The sequence below is a fragment of the Heterodontus francisci genome, chromosome 42, assembly GCF_036365525.1.
Source record: "Heterodontus francisci isolate sHetFra1 chromosome 42, sHetFra1.hap1, whole genome shotgun sequence".
Classification (NCBI taxonomy): domain Eukaryota; kingdom Metazoa; phylum Chordata; class Chondrichthyes; order Heterodontiformes; family Heterodontidae; genus Heterodontus; species Heterodontus francisci.
In genome coordinates this window covers 29617216-29636484 of record NC_090412.1, presented here as the reverse complement: position 1 = coordinate 29636484, position 19269 = coordinate 29617216, and the positions used below count along the sequence as shown (strand labels likewise).

Sequence of the window (19269 nt, the reverse complement as noted above, 5' to 3'; positions counted from 1 at the left end):
AGGCAAATGGTATGTTGGCCTTCATAGCGAGAGGATTCGAGTACAGGAGCAGGGATGTCTTGCTGCAATTATACAGGGCCTTGGTGAGGCCACACCTAGAATATTGTGTGCAGTTTTGGTCTCCTTATCTGAGGAAGGATGCTCTTGCTTTAGAGGGAGTGCAGCGAAGGTTTACCAGACTGATTCCTGGGATGGTGGGACTGATGTATGAGGAGAGATTGAGTCGGTTAGGATTATATTCGCTAGAGTTCAGAAGAGTGAGGGGGGATCTCATGGAAACCTATAGAATTCTAACAGGACTTGACAGGGTAGATGCAGGAAGGATGTACCTGATGGTGAGGGAGTCCAGAAACAGGCGTCATAGCCTAAGGATTCAGGGTAAACCATTCAGGACTGAGATGAGGAGAAATTTCTTCACCCAGAGAGTGGTGAGCCTGTGGAATTCGCTACCACAGAAAGCAGTTGAGGCCAAAACATTGTATGTTTTCAAAGAGTTAGGTATAGCTCTTGGGGTGAAAGGGATCAAAGGTTATGGGGTGAAAGAGGGAATAGGCTACTGAGTTGGATGATCAGCCATGATCATAATGAATGGCGGAGCAGGCTCGAAGGGCTGAATGGTCTACTCCTGCTCCTATTTTCTATGTGTACGTGTAGACCATTTCTGCCACCCAGTTAGCCCCAGAGTTCATTGGCTTTATCTCTCAAATTGATTTTCTTGCCAAGTGCCTGCCAAACTCGATGAAATGATTGTGATCAGCCCATCCTGCCTGTCATGGCAATCTTTCACAAATAGTCAGCACCCTCTGCATGCACTAGTTCCATGGACCTGTCCATTCTCCTTTCATCTAAAAGTTCCATCTCATGTCCTTTGTTTTTAGGGCCATGTTTCTTCAACTTCAGCATGTTAATACCCTTAACGACCAAGCATACCTCAATAAAATTCACTCTCAGTGCTGTCAAATTCAGCTGCTGTCTTCTCTAAGAAAAGGCCTCTTAAGCTGAATACCAAGGGGTGTTCGTGCCAGTCGACCTGTACTCTGTTATTTAGTGACTTCAGAAACTGAGGCAACAGTATTTGAGTCAGTATTTGTACTGCCTTTGATCACTGACCTTGTGATTTCTAATAATATCTACTTTCCTGTTTCCTAATAGGCAGTTGAACATTGCAAACGTCATATCTGGAACTGAAAGGCATAATTTTCTGGATAAATACAATAATAGTTTTAAAATGAGAATCTGCTTTGTTTCTGTCAAATATTTTTCTGTTCTGTTAGCTTGCAATGAACTATGCCACATTAGGCAGAAATATGTCTGTTGTAACAATCTGTAAAATATCCTTAAAGCCATGGACCTGACATGACTCGAGAATATTTTACAATCTAACTGCCCTGTGGTGATTCAGTAGATCTGTAAATGCTTCCTAACTTTGAACCCACTTGTGGTGAGTTGTGGTTCTAGCCGTACTGTGGGCTGCTAACTATTCTGCATTGCAGATTGTATTTCAAGGTATTTCCCTAACGTGGGCTTTGTACATTTGAAAGAAAATGCAACAGTGTAATAATTATTTTGCAAGTTTGAGACTTACTGTATAATTTTGTGGATCAATTTGAGCAGTTTACTAGAAGATTAGCTGGACTGTATTCCCCTAACTGAGACTATGATTGGTCTGAATGGCATGAGCTTACACATTCAATGTTTCTGAAATATTAGTGTTTTTAAACCAAAATTGTTTGCTGATCTGTTTATCAATCATTACCTTGGTTTGTTAGATGACTTTTAATCTAATAAAATGTGTGTAAATTGTTTTGTCAATAAAGTCTGTCCTAAATCCTGTCTGTGTGCTGGTCATTTTCTTCGGACTGTAGGAGTTGCTGGAAGTTTGTTGCTTCCAGTTTATACTAAAAGGAAGTTCAGTGTGAGCAAACTTTTCTTGCCAATTCTGTATTCCGTATCTTGTAATGGTGACTGCCTGCCCCGGGGGTACAGGTGTTCAGTATGTACCAGCCTGAACATGTCATGTGATTTCCAGACAGTGATTAAAAAATCCCATTGGAAAATACATAACACACAAAATGTCACCCAACTTCACCCCTGCCTCAGCTCATTTACTGTTTAAAAACCCTCATCTATGCCTTTGTTACCTCTAGAGTCAACTATTCTTCACGCCTGATCGGCCTCCCACATTCTACCCTCTGTAAATTTGTGGTCATCCAAAACTCTGCTCCTCTTGAGCAACTTACAACAAGTCCCATTCGCCGATCTCCTCTGTGCTCACTGACTTAAATTAGCTCCCAGTTAAGCAACATCTCATTTTTCTGTTTTTAAATCCCTCTATTGGCTCGCCTCTCCCTATCTCTAATTTCCACCAACCCTACAACCCTCTGAGATATCTGCACTCTTCCAATACTGGCCTCTTGGGCATCCCTGATTTTAAATAACTGACCACGGGAGGCCGTGCCTTCAGCTGCCAAGGTCCTAATTCTAGAATTCTCTCCCTAAATCTCTCTGCCTCTTTACCTCTGTGCTTCTATAAGATGTTCCTTTAAAATCTTGATTGAAGGAGTAGATTTGGTTATCTGCCCTAATATCTCCTTGTGTCAAATCCTGTTTGAAAACGCTATTGTGAAGCAGCTTGGGACATCTTACTATATTAAAGGAGCTATGTATAATAGAGCACGCCAGGAGCAGCACCAGCTACACTTAAAAGTAAGGTGCCAATCTGGTGAAGCTGCAACACAGGACTAAATGCAGACTAAACAGCAAAAGCAGCATTCTATAGGAATATAGGAGAAAGGGTAGGCCATTCAGCCTATCGAGCTTGCTCTGCAATTCAATATAACCATAGCTGATCATCCACTTTAATGCCTTTTTCCACACATTATCCCCATATCCCTTTCTGGCATTGGTGTTTAGAAATTTGTCAATCTCTGCTTTAGATATAATTACTGAGCTTCCACAGCCCTGTGGGGTAGAGAATTCCAAGGATTCACAACCCTCTGAGTAAAGAAATTGCTCCTCATCTCTGTTCTAAGTGGCTTCCCCCTTGTTTTGAAATCGTGTCCTCTGATACTAGACTCCTCAACCACTGGAAACATCTTAGCTGCATCTACCCTGTTTATCCCGAAGTATTTTGTAGGTTTCAATGAGATCACCTCATTCTTTGAAACTCTACAGAATATAGGCCCAGTTTCCCCAATTTTTTTTTATATAGAGATATAGCACTGAAACAGGCCTTTCGGCCCACCGAGTCTGTGCCGACCATCAACCACCCATTTATACTAATCCTACACTAATCCCATATCCCTACTTGTCCCTATATTTCCCTACCACCTACCTATACTAGGGGCAATTTATAATGGCCAATTAACCTATCAACCAGCAAGTCTTTGGCATGTGGGAGGAAACCGGAGCACCCGGAGGAAACCCACGCAGAGACAGGGAGAACTTGCAAACTCCACACAGGCAGTACCCGGAATTGAACCCGGGTCCCTGGAGCTGTCAGGCTGTAGTGTGCCGCCCATACAATTAGCCTTCCTAATTGTTTGCTGCACCTGCATCTTAGCTTTCAGTGATTTATTGAGCAGGATACCTAGGTCCCTTTGTACACCTACATTTTCTAATTTTTCCACATTATATTCCATCTGTCATCTTCTCGCCTACTCACTAAGTCTTTCTAAATCCCCTTGAAGCCACTTTGCAACTACCTCACAACTCAGATTCCCACCTAGTTTTGTGTCATCCGCAAAGTTGGAAATACTACATTTGGTCCCACACGTCCAAATCATTGATAGATATTGTGAACAGCTGGGGCCCCAAGTACTGATCTTTGCAATACCCCACTAGTTATAGCCTACCAATGTGGGAATGACCTGTTTATTCTTGCTATTTTCTGCCTGTTAACCAATCCTTATTCCATGCCAGTATATTACCTCCTATCCCATGTGCTCGCCAACCTCCTATCAAAAGCCTTCTGAAAATCCAAGTTTACCTACACAGCTAAGCAATCCCACAACCAATGAATCAAATAAAAGATCTGCAGTCCTACCACATCCAGTCGTGAATGGTGGTGGACAATTAAACTAACCAGAGGAGGCGGCTCTATCAATATGGCAGAACCCAGCACATTAGTGCAAAAGACAAGGCTAAAGCATTTGTAACCACCTTCAGCCAGAAGTACCTGAGTGGCTGATCCATATTGGCCATGTCCGAAGGTCCCCAGCATCACAGATGCCAGTCTTCAGTCAATCCAATTCACTCAATGTGATACCAAGAAATGGCTGAAGGCACTGGATAGTACCCTGACAACATTCCAGCTGTAGTACTGAAGACTTGTGCTCCAGAACTAGCTGCACCCCAAAATAAACTGTTTAGAGCTACAACACTGGCATCTACCCAACAATGAAAAACTGTTAAGGTCTGTCCTATCCACAAAAAACTGGACACATTCAACCCGACCATCAGTCGACTCTCAATCATCAACAAAGTGATTGAAGGGGTCATTGACAGTGCTATCAAGCAGCATTTGCTCACCAATAAACTACTCAATGCTCAGTTTGGGTTCTGTCAGGGCCTTTTGGCTCCAGCCCTCATTACAGCCTTGGTCCAAATATGCACAAGTAACTGAATGCCAGAGGTGAGAGTGACTGCTTTTAACATCAAATCAACATTTGACTGAGTGTCGCACAAAGGAGCCTTAACAATATTGAAAAGGCTGCATTGGTTGGTGTCATATCTAACACAAAGGAAGATGGTTGTAGTTGTTGAAGGCCAATCATTTTCAGCTGCATCATTAATGACTTTCCCTCTTGTCATAAAGTCAGAAATGGGGACGTTTGCTGATTATACAGTGTTCAGTACCATTCTCAACTTGCATTCTGAAGCAGTCCATGCCCACATGCAACAAGACTCGGACAACATTCAAGTCTGGACTGATAAGTGGCAAGTTACATTCGCATCTCACAAGTGCTAGGCAATGACCATCTTCAACAAGGGAGAATCTAACCACCTCCCTAAACATTCAACAGCTTTACCATCGCTGAATTCCCCACCATCAACATCCTAGGGGTTACCAATGATGAGAAACTTAACCAAACCAGCCATATACCTACTGTGGCTACAAAAGCGGCTAAGAGGCTGGGAATTCTGTGGCATGTAACTTATTTCCCCAAAGCCTGTCCACCATCTACAAGGCACAAGTCAGGAGTGTAATGGAATACTCTCCGCTTGCCTGGTTGGGTGCAGCTCCAACAACACTGGGGCGGCACAGTGGCGCAGTGGTTAGCACTGCAGCCTCACAGCTCCAGCGACCCGGGTTCAATTCTAGGTACTGCCTGTGTGGAGTTTGCAAGTTTTCCCTGTGTCTGCGTGGGTTTCCTCCGGGTGCTCCGGTTTCCTCCCACATGCCAAAGACTTGCAGGTTGATAGGTAAATTGGCCATTATAAAAATTGCCCCTAGTATAGGTAGGTGGTAGGGAAATATAGGGACAGGTGGGGATGTGGTAGGAATATGGGATTAGTGTAGGATTAGTATAAATGGGTGGTTGATGGTCGGCACAGATTCGGTGGGCCGAAGGGCCTGTTTCAGTGCTGTATCTCTAAAACTAAAAAAAAACCTAAAAAACACTCAAGAAGCTCGACACCATCCCAGACAAAGCCGATCATTTGATCGGCACCCCTTCCACCACCTTAAAATTCACTTCCTCCATCACCAGCACCAACTCGCCAAGCCTCCTTCAACAGCACCTTCCAATTATGTGACCTCTAGAACATGGGACAAGGACAGAAGATGCCTGCTGCTGCTCAGGGCTGGCGAGGAACTTGCAGTGGGTGGGGGGAGTGGTCCACGTGGGTACCAACAACATAGATAGGACTAGGAAAGAAGTTCTGCAGAGGGAGTATGAGCAGCTAGGGGCTAAATTAAAAAGCAGAACCTCAAAAGGAATAATCTCCAGATTATTACCTGAGCCAGGAGCAAATTGGCATAAGGTAAATAAGATTAGTGACTTAAGTGCATGTGTCAAAGATTGGTGTGGGAGAAATGGGTTTCGATTCATGGGGCACTGGCGCCAGTACTGGGGAAAATGGGAGCTGTACCATTGGGCCGGTCTTCATCTAAGCCGTGCTGGGACCAGTGTTCTGTCGAGTCATATAACTAGGGTGGGAGAGAGGGCCTTAAACTAAATAGTGGGGGGGCAAGGGATCAAGTGAGAGTAGATGTGATGATGTAAAGAGGAGAAGGCAAGAAAGAAAGGTAGCAATAAGGGTAATGATAATCAGATTATTTCTTAAATAGTGAGAGATTAGGAAGTGTTGATATCCGAAGACACCCCCCGGGTGTCCTTCATAAGTCACTGAAAGCTGACACGCAGGTGCAGCAAGCAATTAGGAAGGCTAATGGGATGTTGACCTTTGAGGATTTGAGTACAGGAGTAAAGAAGTCTTGCTGCAATTGTAGAGAGCCTTGGTGAGATCGCACCTGGAGTATTGTAAACCGTTTTGATCTCCTTACCTAAGGAAGGATGTACTTGCCATAGAGGGAGTGCAACGAAGTTTCACCAGATTGATCCCTGGGATGGTGGGAAAGTCCTGTGAAAAGAGATTGAGGAGACAGGGGCCGTATTCTCTAGAGTTTAGAAGAATGAGAGATGATCTCATTGAGGCATACAGAATTCTTCCAGGGCTCGACAGGTTGATTCAGGAAGGATATTTTCCCAGAATAAGAGGTAGGCAATTTACGATTGAAATGAGGAGGAACTTATTTTATTTTTTTTAATTTGTTCATGGGATGTGGGTGTCGCTGGCTAGGGCAGCATTTATTGTCCATCCCTAATTACCCTTGAGAAGGTGGTGGTGAGCTGCCTTCTTGAACCGCTGCAGTCCTTGTGTTGTAGGTACACCCACAGTGCTGTTAGGAAGGGAGTTCCAGGATTTTGACCCAGTGACCTTGAAGGAACGGTGATATACTTTGCAGGGTCAACAGGGCTGGGTTTGCCGTTGCCGTTTCCAGTGTCTTGGTCGATGCCGGCTGGTCCTTCCAGTTTCAATCCTTATTGACTTCATAGCGGTTCATTACAACTGAGTGGATTGCTAGGCCATTTCAGAGGGCAGTTAAGAGTCACAATCACATTGCAGGGGTCTGGAATAACACGGGGGCCAGACCAGGAAAGAACAGCAGATTTTCTCCCCTAAAGGATATTAGTGAACCCAAATAGGTATTTACAATAATTTCACGGCCATCATTAAACTAGCTTTTTAATTCCAGATTTATTAATTGAATTGAAATTCCACCTTGTGTTGTGGTGGGATTCAAATGCCTGGCCCCAGAACAATACACTGGTCCCATGACAATACCACTACGCCACCGCCTCCCTAGAGGGTACTCAGGTACTCAAGAGGGTGGTAAATCTTTGGAATTCTCTACCCCAGAGGATTGTGGAGGCTCAGTCATTGAGTACATTCAAGATAGAGATGGATAGATTTCTAGACAGTAAGGATATAAAGGGATATGGGGATAGTGCAGGAAATGGAGTTGAGGGAGAAGATCAACCATGATATGAAGAGAGACTGAAAAGGCTAGGATTGTTTTCCTTAGAGCAGAGAAGGCTGAGAGGGCACATGATTGAGGTATACAAAATTATGAGGGGCATAGATATGTTAGATTGGAAGAAACTTTTTCCCTTACTGGAGGGGTCAGTAACCAGGGGGCATAGATTTAAGGTAAGGGGCAGGAGGTTTAGAGGGGATTTGAGGAAAGATTTTTTCACCCAGAAGGGTGGTTGGAATCTGGAACACACTGCCTGAAGGGTGGTGGAGGCAGGAACCCTCACAACATTTAAGAAGTATTTAGATGAGCACTTGAAATGCCATAGCATACAAGGCTAAGTGCTGGAAAATGGGATGAGAATAGTTAGGTGATTGATGGCCAGCATGGACATGATGGGCCGAAGGGCCTGTTTCTGTGCTGTATAACTCTATGATCTAGTTGAATGGTGTAGAAGGCTTGCAAGGCCAAATGGCCGACTCCTGCTCCGATTTGCCACCACCACCTGAAAGTTCCCCTCCAAGCCACACACCATCCTGTCTTGCAATTATATCGTTATTCCTTCACTGTCATTGGGTGAAAATCCTGGAACTCCTTCCCAAACAGCACTGTGGGTGTACCTACACCACATGGACTGCAGTGGTTCAAGAAGGCAGCTCACCACCACCTTCTCAAGGGCAATTAAGGATGGGCAACATTTACTGTCCTTGTCAGTGACATTCACATCTCATGAAGGAATTTTAAAAAAACAAAAACACAGCAAGAAAGATCCTTCCTGGTTTACTAGGGAAGTTAAGGATTGCATTAGATTAAAATAAGAGGCTTTCTTTTGAAGAATAGTTGTAAGCATTGATTTAGGAGAGTTTGAGAAAGCAGAAAAAGGTGATCAAAAAGATGATAAAAAGGGGGGGGGGAAATGAAGAGTAAATTAGCCAGGAATGTAAAAATGGATTGTAATTATATAAAAAGGAGAGTAGTTAAAGTAAGAGTTGGTCCCTTAGAGGCAGAGGCAGGAGGAAGCCCAAAAGTAAAGGCAGTTGACCGTGGATAACAAAAGAAGTTAAGGACTGTATGAGATTAAAAGAAAAGGCCTATAAAGTTGCCAGAAATAATAGTAAACCTGAGGATTGGGAGGATTTTTGAATACAGCAAAGGAGAACAAAGAAACTGATAATGAAAGGGAGAATAGAATATGAATGTAAGCTAGCAAAAAATATAAACACGGACTGTAAAAGCTTCTACAGGTACGTACAGTGTTTGGCTAAGACACGTGTGGGCCCATTACGGGCAGAGTCAGGAGAATTTATAATGGGGAATAGAGAAATGGCAGAGAAGCTAAATGATTACTTTGTGCCTGTTTTCACTGAGGAAGATACAAGAAATCTCCCAGATTTAGAGATCCAAGGGATTAGGGGGAATGAGGAATTGAAGGAAATTAGTATTAGTAAGAAGGTTGTATTGGAGAAATTAATGGAGCCGAAGGTTGATAAGTCCCTGGGACCTGATATTCTACGTCCCAGAGTGTTGAAAGAGGTAGTGGATGCATTGGTGATCATCTTCCAAAATTCTGTCGATTCTGGAGCGGTTCCTGCAGATTGGAAGGTCGCAAATGTCACCCCACTATTTAAGAAGGGAGGGAGATAGAAAACAGGGAATTACAGACCTGTTAGCCTTACACCAGTCATTGGGAAAATGTTAGAATCTATTTTTAAAGGATGTGATAAATGGACATTTGGATAATAATGATCTGATTGGGCATAGTCAACATGGATTTATAAATGGAAAATCATGTTTGACGACCCTGTTGGAGTTTTCTGAGGATGTTACTACTTTGATTTTCAGAAGGCTTTTGATAAAGTCCCCCACAGGAGGTTGGTTAGCAAAATTAGACGGTAATGTACTGGCATGGATTAAGGATTGGTTTTAGAGGCAGAAAGCAGAGATTAGGAATAAACGGGTTATTCTCGCATTGGCAAGCTGTGACTCGTGGGGTACCGCAAGGATCAGTACTTGGGCCCCAGCTGTTCACAATATATATCAATGATTTGGATGTGGGGACCAAATGTAGTATTTCCAAGTTCGCAGATGACACAAAACTAGGTGAGAATGTGTGTTGTGAGGAAGATGCAAAATGGCTTCAAGGGGATTTATACAGGCTTAGTGAGTGGGCAAGAACATGGCAGATGGAATATAATGTGGAAAAATGTGAGGTTATCTGCTTTGGTAGGAGGAATAGATGTGCAGAGTATTTCTTAAGTGGTAAGAGATTAGAAAGTGTACATGTACAAAGGGACCTGGGTGTCCTTGTCAATAAGTCACTGAAAGCTAACATGCATGTGCTGCAAGCAATTAAGAGGGCTAATGGTATGTTAGGCTTTATCGCAAGAGGATTTGAGTACAGGAGTAGTGAAGTCTTGCTTTAATTGTATAGAACCTTGGTTATACCGCACCTGGAGTACTGTGTGCAGTTTTGGCCCCCTTACCTTAGGAAGGATATTATTGCCATGGAGGGAGTGCAACGAAGATTCACCAGACTTCTTCCCAGGATGGCGAGACTGTCTTATGAAGAGAGATTGTAGAAACTAGGCCTGTATTCTCTAGAGTTTCAAAGAATGAGAAACCGACAAAATACTTGAAGCGATAGACAGGGTAGATGCAGCTAAGGTGTTTCCCCTGGTTGGGGAGTCTAGAACCAGGGGACGCAATTTCAAAATAAGGTGGAAGCCACTTAGCACAGAGATGAGGAGAAATTTCTTTACTCAGAGGGTTGTGAATCTTTGGAATTCTCTACTCCAGAAGGCTGTGGAAGCTCAGTCATTGAGTATGTTTAATATTGAATGGTGGGGCAGGCTTGATGGGCTGAATGGCCTACTCCTACTCCTATGTTCCTATGAATTAACATAGGAAATGAGAAAATGGCAGAACATTGAACAAATATTTTGTGTCTGTCTTCAGAGTAGAAGTTACATACCAGAAATAGAGAGTAACCAAAGGACAAATAAGAGTGAGGAACCCAAAGTAACTCATATCAGCAGAGAAAAAGCTGACACATCCCCAGGATCTGATGGCCCACATGCTAGTGTTCTAAATGAGGTAGCTGCAGAGTTAGTGAAAGCACTGGTTATTATTTTCCAAAATTTCCTAGATTCTAGAATGGTTCCAGCAGATTGGAAGTTGGCAATCGTAACATCGCTGTTCAAGAAAGGGAGGAGAGAAAACAAGAAACTACAGGCCAATTAACCTGACATCAGTCATTGGGAACGTGTTGGAACCATTATTAAGGAACTCCTAACTTCAAAACTCATAGTATGATCAGAACAAAGTCAACATGGTTCTACAAAAGGGAAATCTTATTTGACAAATTTGTTAGAGTGCTTTGAGGATGCAACTAATTGGGTAGATAAAGGGAGCCAATCGATGTAGTATACTTGGATTTCCAAACAACATTAGATAAAGTGCCACACAGAAGGTTAATGTTAAAGGTGGGTTGGGGGTAATATATTAGCATGGATGAAGGATTGGTTGACAGACAGGAAGCAGAGAGTTGGGATAAATTTCAAGTTGGCAGGCTGTAACTAAGACCGCTTGTTTCCATCTCTGGAACATCGCCTGACTTTGCCCCCTGTCTCAGCTCATCTGCTGCTGAAACCCTCTAGACTTGACAATTCCAACACATTCCTGGCTGGTCTCCTACATTCTGCACTCTGGAGACTTGAGATCATCCAAAATTCTGCTGCCCATGTCTTAACTCGCTCCAAGTCTCATTCCACTGACATTCCTGTGCTCACTGACCGACGTTGGCTCCCATTCAAACAATATCCTGATTTAAAAATTCTCATCCTTGTTTTCAGATCCCTCCATGGCCTCACCCTTCCTGATCTCTGTAACCTCCTCCAGCCCCACGACCCTCAGATATCTATGTTCCTCGAATTCTGGCCTCTTGTGCATCCCCGATTTTAATTGCTCCACCATTGGTGGCCGCAGCCTCAGTTGCCTGGGCCCTGAGCTCTGGAATTCCCTCCCTACACCTCTCCACCTCATTTTCCTCCTTGTGCTATCTGACGCAATCAAGGGTTAAAAAACCAGCTTCATACATGGGAAAGAAAAAGCAATTGATCAATATCTGACAAGTGTTCAAGAGTGGGGCTATAAGCTGCTCAATTTAAACACAAACACCTTATACGATTGACAAATACTTTGGAGTTTTCCCAGGCAGATGCTCAAATTTACTTGGCCCTAGTAACTTTTGGAATTCTTGTCTAAGCTGTCTGCTGCAAATTGGAGAATCTGAATCCTTTGGCGAGAGTGAGAGAACAAGACCAGCAACACTGTGATCCTAGCAATTGTGCAATGTACCACTGCTATAGGTCCTTTATCGGTACTGGTTATTATATTTGGTGGGCCAAGTCTCCGGCTCATGACGTAGTCTGCTGCCTTCCAAAATCAAGGAAGGTTATCTGATGACATGTACCAAAGTCAGTAATCCAGAGCTAAGTAGAGGGTTTGTTGCTCATTCCTGGGGCAAGTTACAAATTTACCTTGTTACAACCAAGTGGTAAATGGGTGTGGGCGGTTCCCACTGTTCACCTCCGAATTGACCGCAGCAAGTGTTTTTGTGACTAGGGTTTTAACCCCTTTTGTTTTATTTGTCAAATAGACAGCATCAGGTTTTCTTGTAGGTTTAAAACAGAAGATTATTTATTGAGCAATATTCAGTCTCGAAATTGCCCCAACCTCACCTACACATGCAGTCACTCGTGCACACGCACACAAAGAGATAGATAGAGAGGAAAACGGGTAAGTAGTTTGAAGTGGCGTAGATGTTCGGGTTTCACGGTAAGCCTGTTGAATCTTCTCGGAGGTCAATTTCTTTTTTTTAAAGTTGCAGGCCTGGGCTGCTTATAGATTCTTCTGTTGGTTGAGATTTCAGTCTGGAAACAGTGATCACTTTCAGTTCTCTGCTTCAGCAAGTTGAAGTGTCACTTTCACAAACCACCTCCTTCTTTGGTTTTTGCTGGAGGTTTCAGCTCTCAGCTGGACAGGCTTTTGTGATGTAGTTCTGATTCTCTCTCTCTCTCCAGACAGCTACTTTTAAGCTAAAAGTCTCTCATGTGGTGCCTCTGTTGGGAGATGCAGAGCTCCCTCCCGGTGATAGCCAACAATGGACCAGGATGTAGCTACTTCATATCTTCTATGTTTCAGAAAAACTCATTCAATTCAAAAATGTCTCTTGATGGGTTTCGGATGGGTGTAATTAACACCTTGGAATGTATCCTTTTGTCCTTAACAGACAGTACGACAGTTTGAATATACAGGGCCAGGCCAGTTGGCCTTCGGTGGCTATTTTTTTTTTAGAATTAGAATTAGAATATTACAGCGCAGTACAGGCCCTTCGGCCCTCGATGTTGCGCCGATCATCTGACCTACACTATTCCATTTACATCCATATGTCTATCCAATGACCACTTAAATGCCCTTAAAGTTGGCGAGTCTACTACTGTTGCAGGCAGGGCGTTCCATGCCCCTACTACTCTCTGCGTAAAGAAACTACCTCTGACATCTGTCCTATATCTTTCACCCCTCAACTTAAAGCTATGTCCCCTCGTGTTTGCCATCCTCATCCGAGGAAAAAGACTCTCACTATCCACCCTATCTAACCCTCTGATTATCTTGTATGTCTCTATTAAGTCACCTCTCCTCCTCCTTCTCTCTAACGAAAACAACCCCAAGTCCCTCAGCCTTTCCTCGTAAGACCTTCCTTCCATACTAGGCAACATCCTAGTAAATCTCCTCTGCACCCTTTCCAAAGCTTCCACATCCTTCCTGTAATGCGGTGACCAGAACTGCACGCAATACTCAAGGTGCGGCCTCACCAGAGTTTTGTACAGCTGCATCATGACCTCGTGGCTCCGAAACTCGATCCCCCTACTGTCCAATTTTTTTCACAGAAAAGTCAATTTTTATAACTCTTCAGTTTAGGTTGTGTATTTTCAATCGATGCACTTCATGTGAACCTGAATAATTGAAAATGTGAAGTGTATCTGCTGGAATATTATAAGCTCTAAGCAGGCCAATCATCACAACCAGTCCATGCTGATCCTGTACATGAGCAGTAGCCCAGTCCCATGTTCCATTCCAGTTCCCATTTCCCTTTATTCCTATTTTCTTAACCAGTTATGTGATCTATTTTTAAATGATCGAATAGTCTCTGCTTCAGTCACTAGCTTGGGTAGTGAATTCTGCAGCCTCATAACCCACTGTAACATAAACTCTGGCTTGTACAAGGAATACAGAAAGTTAGCATGCAGGTGCAGCAAGCAATTAGGAAGGCAAATCGCATTTTGGCCTTTATTGCAGGGGGATTGGAGTACAGGAATAAAGTCTTGCTACAATTGTACAGGGTTTTGGTGAGACCACATCTGGAGTGCTGTGTGCAGTTTTGATCTCCACATTTAAGAAAGGATATACTTGCATTGGAGGCAGTACAGTGAAGGGTCACGAAATTGGTCCCTGGAATGAGGGGGTTGTCTTAGGATGAGAGGCTAAATAAATTGGGCCTATATTCTCTGGAGTGTAGAAGAATGAGAGGTGTTCTCATTGAAACATATAAGATTCTAAAGGGGCTAGTTAGGGTCGACAGTGAGAGATTATTTCCGCTGGTTGGGGAATCTAAAACACGGGGGCACAGTCTCAGGATAAGGGGGCTGATCATTGAGGACTGCGATGAGGAGAAATTACTTCACGCAAAGGGTTGTGAATCTTTAGCATTCTCTACCCCAGAGGGTTGTGGAGGCTCCATTGTTGAATATATTTAAGACTGGGATGGAGAGATTGTTCGTCTCTCAAGGCATCAAGAGATTTGGGGAGTGGGTGGGAAAGTGCAGTTGACTCCTAAGATCAGCTCCTAATTCTTGTGTCCTTGTGTTCGCTCCTACTGTGGCTCATAAATTGCTTATATCTATGTTTACATGTTCTAGCTCCTGAACCACTGAAAACAGTCCAACCCTTTCATATTTTCAAACACCTCAATAAAATCACCCCTTTGCATCCTCTGTTTTAAGACTTTTTAAGTCTTTGTATTTTACAAACCAGGCAGTCTCCTGATGAATTTGTGCTGTAATCCTCCCCATCATCTCAACAACTTCCCATAGTGTGGAGCCAAAACTGTGGTTTGTATAAATTCATCATTCCATCATTGGATGTTTAACTGTCAGTATAGATTGTGATGACCAGGTGAGAAAGGTGTCTCGGGGTCTTTTACTGTTTTCACCTGGTCTTATTGTAACAGGGCTTTATTTTTAAACACACCGTGTTTTGAGCTCCCCTTTGGTGAATCCTTGTTCAATTATAAGGCAAAGAAATGAGCATAAACAGGCTTTCTTAGGTTTAAAGAAGAAAAGTGAAATTAATTAATGGGCGGCACCGTGTCGCAGTGGTTAGCACTACAGCCTCACAGCTCCAGCGGCCCAGGTTCAATTCCGGGTACTGCCTGTGTGGAGTTTGCAAGTTCTCCCTGGGTCTGCGTGGGTTTCCTCCGGGTGCTCTGGTTTCCTCCCACAAGCCAAAAGACTTGGAGGTTGGTAGGTAAATTGGCCATTATAAATTGCCCCTAGTATAGGTAGGTGGTAGGGAAATATAGGGACAGGTGGGGATGTGGTAGGAATATGGGATTAGTATAAAATGGGTAGTTGATGGTCGGCACAGACTCGGTGGGCCGAAGGGCCTGTTTCAGTGCTGTATCTCTAAACTAAACTAAACTGAAACAAACTCTAATACGACGCGCCCATGCTAGCATGCACACATGCAAATAGGGACATAAAGGAGCAGAAGAATAATAAAATAGAGGGGTTTGAGGCAGACTCTAAAGGGTGTTTCTTGTTACTGTTTCAGTGTTTCCAGCTTGCCATAGAGTCCTTGATTGTGGACAGATCTTACTTTTCATTGGGGCCCAGTATTCTTCTTAAACCTTGTTCACTGTAGCAGACTTTTATCTCTTGGTGTTCATATGTCTTCCATGGTTTCCGATGCTGGTGAGAGTGAGATGAGAGCTAACAGGAGAGAGGTGTTCTCAGTCCAGGAGAAAACAGCTTTCTGATTTCCAATTCCTTGTTGGAAGTTCAAATTTTTTTTAAAACTCAGTCAGTCAGTTAGTCATGTGACCCAAACTGGCCTGACCACGTCTGTGTATTCGGCCATCTTAGTAGTTAACCTGGAATGTTTCAACGTCTGGTAATCAAAAGTCCATTGTGGATTACATTGGAGCAGATAATAGCTCCTTTGTCCTTTGAAGTACTTGTCTGTTGCTATGCTAATGTCTCTCTCCAGCCAAAGTCTCCAATTGTTTTTTAAAGCCAGTTCTTTCTTCACCATCAATAGTTTAAAATCAATGTTAGTGTGGCAAAATTAATTTTCCTCATTCTTGGCAGGTGGGTTGGGGGGGGGCGGGGCTTGCCTGACAAGATAACTGCAACATAATACATTTTTCTAGGAAGACTAAAGCCTTGGAAAATAAGTTACTAAACCGGGTAGAGGCAGAGATGACTCTAGGAGTATAGATACACAAATCACTAAAAGCAGCGACACAGTTAACAAAACCAATTAAAAAAACAAGCACTGAAGTTCATTTCTTGAGGGATAGAATTGCAAAGCAGAGAAGTTAATATTAAACTTGTCATGAAGATGCTTCCATTGTTAATATCTTTTTGAGGTTTTGTGTTTGAAAGATTGTGAAAATTGTTTCATTTGAAAGACTGAGGCGATGCAGGATTTGTTTGTTTTAAAAAGGTTACTGGAAGGACACTTTGAATTTTTTTTTAAAACCACTTACTGGAAAGAGACAATTGAAGTAAAATAAACATAGGGAGCCTGGCCAGCTACTGGAGTTGTTTACAGAGAAGTCACATGTCTAGGTTTATAGTTGTCAGGAGTTTTGGCTTTCTGATTTGGGCGTGAACGGTTTGAAAGCTCAATTGAGGTATAGGCCGCTAAGAGCAAAGCCACCCAACTCATCTCTTTCCACCTGGTTTGAAAAATCTTCTGAGAATCCAGTGTGATAGCCAAACCCACTGATGCAGTAAATGCTCCTGAAAAGCCCTCAAGACATCTCAAACAGAATTACCCCAGAAAGATCCCAGTGACAGCCGTCTACATGTACCCAGACGCCAGACCAGAGGCCATCCGGAATATTCTATATCTTATCCTTTTTCTTCAAGAATTGACTAGCCAAAATACTTTATAAAAAAAGTTGATCTCTACAGAGCCTGTTTTTTCATTTGTCTTAATTTTTTTTCTTTCACCGGTGTGTTGGGCTTGCACGTTAGGTTATTTTAGAGGTGTAGATATTTTATACTTTCATATTTCAGTGTGTTAATAAGCTTTACATTTTTATTGAATAAGTCTTGTTTTTATAATAAACCAATAATTTTGTTGTTTATTAAAGAAACCTAGTTGGCAGGTTTTTATTCTGAAACTTATATGGTATATAATTGGCCCTATCGGTAACTGGGTAAAACATTTACCCCGTAATATATGGAACTAGCGACAGACAGTACATTCCTCCCACTTCACTCATAACTCTTATATAGGAGATTAGTGTGATCACACTTGGAGGACTGTGAACAGTTCTGGTAATTATAAAAATATGAGGAACTGCAAAAGGTGCAAACATGATTTACTAGATTACTAGATTTGAAAGTTTATAACTATCAGGAAAAATTGCACAGGCTGGGACTCATTTCTTCAGAAAAGACTGAGGGGTGATAGAGGTCCTCTCGATTATGAAAGGGTTTGGCAACGTAGACATAGAGAAGGTGTTTAATTTGCGGGGGAGACCAGAACTAAGAACGATTAATGTAAGTCACTAATAAATCCAATAGAGAATTCAGGAGAAACCCGAAGTGTGGTTAGAATCTGGAACTCCCTACCACAGGGAGTCTTTGAGGCAAATCACAGAGGTACTTTTAAGAGGAAGCTAGATAAACACATGATGGAGCAGTTTTTGTTTTGGATGGAGCAGTTTTTGTCAGGTGTGTCCAGGAAGGTTTCCTGACTCAATATGTAGATAGGCCGACTAGAGGGGAGGCTATGTTGGATTTGGTGCTTGGCAACGAACCAGGCCAGGTGGCAGATCTCTCGGTGGGAGAGCATTTCGGTGATAGTGATCACAACTCCCTGACCTCTACTATAGTCATGGAGAGTGACAGGAGCAGACGGGATGGGAAAATATTTAATTGGGGGAGGGGGAATTACAATGCTATTAGGCAGGAACTGGGGAGCATAAATTGGGAACAGATGTTCTCAGGGAAATGCATGACAGAAATGTGGAGGTTGTTTAGGGAGCACTTGCTGCAACTGCTGGATAGGTTTGTCCCGATGAGGCAAGGAAGGGATGGTAGGGTGAAGGAACCTTGGATGACAAGAGATGTGGAACAGCTAGTCAAGAGGAAGAAGGAAGCTTACTTAAGGTTGAGGAAGCAAGGATCAGACAGGGCTCTAGAGGGTTACAAGGTAGCCAGGAAGGAACTGAAGAATGGACTTAGGAGAGCTAGAAGGGGACATGATAAAGTCTTGGCGGGTAGGATTAAGGGAAATCCCAAGGCGTTCTACACTTATGTGAGGAACAAGTGGATGGCCAGAGTGAGGGTAGGGCCGATCATGGATAGTGGAGGGAACTTGTGCCTGGAGTCGGAGGTGGTAGGGTAGGTCCTAAATGAATACTTTGCTTCAGTATTCATTAGAGAGAGGGACCTGGTCGTTTGTGAGGACAGCGTGGAACAGGCTGATATGCTCGAACAGGTTGAGGTTAAGAGAGAGGATGTGCTGGAAAGTTTGAATGATATGAGGACAGATAAGTCCCCGGGGCCAGACGGGATATACCCAAGGATATTACAGGAAGCGAGGGAAGAGATTGCTGCACCTTTGGCGATGATCTTTGCGTCCTCACTGTCCACTGGAGTAGTACCGGATGTATGGCGTGTGGCAAATGTTGTTCCCTTGTTCAAGAAAGGGAATAGGGATAACCTTGGGAATTATAGACCAGTCAGTCTTATGTCAGTAGTGGGCAAATTATTGGAGAGGATTCTGAGAGACAGGATTTATGATTATTTGGAAAAGCATGATTTGATTAGAGACAGTCAGCATGGCTTTGTGAGGGGCTGGTCATGCCTCACCAGCCTTATTGAATTCTTTGAAGATGTGACAAAACACATCAATGAAGGAAGAGCAGTGGATGTGGTGTATATGGATTTTAGCAAGGTGTTTGATAAGGTTCCCCATGGTAGGCTCATTCAGAAATTGAGGAGGCATGGGATACAGGGAAAGTTGGCTCTCTGGATACAAAATTGGCTGGCCCATAGAAGTCAGAGGGTGGTAGTAGATGGAAAGTATTCAGCATGGAGCTCGGTGACCAGTAGTGTTCCACAAGGATCTGTTCTGGGACCTCTGCTCTTTGTGATTTTTATAAATGACTTGGATGAGGAAGTGGAAGGCTGGGTTAGCAAGTTTGCCGATGACACAAAGGTTGCTGGAGTTGTGGATAGTGTGGAAGGCTGTTGTAGGTTGCAATGGGACATTGACAGGATGCAGAGCTGGGCTGAGAGGTGGCAGATGGAGTTCAACCTGGAAAAGTGTGAAGTGATTCATTTGGAAGGTCGAATTTGAATGCAGAATACAGGCTTAAAGACAGGATTCTTGGTAGTGTGGAGGAACAAAGGGATCTTGGGGTCCATGTC

General features: G+C 43.2%; 1 protein-coding gene across 1 annotated transcript in view; it reads left to right on the top strand.

Annotated features, from left to right (window-relative positions):
- psap (prosaposin) overlaps nucleotides 1–1831 on the top strand; it is a 61793-nt gene extending 59962 nt beyond the window's left edge. Inside the window, exon 14 of the mRNA XM_068020270.1 lies at nucleotides 1153–1831. Coding sequence (XP_067876371.1) covers nucleotides 1153–1188 — 36 coding nt within the window. The 3' untranslated portion in view covers nucleotides 1189–1831. The remainder of the gene's footprint in view (nucleotides 1–1152) is intronic.
- The last annotated feature ends 17438 nt before the right edge of the window (nucleotides 1832–19269 follow it).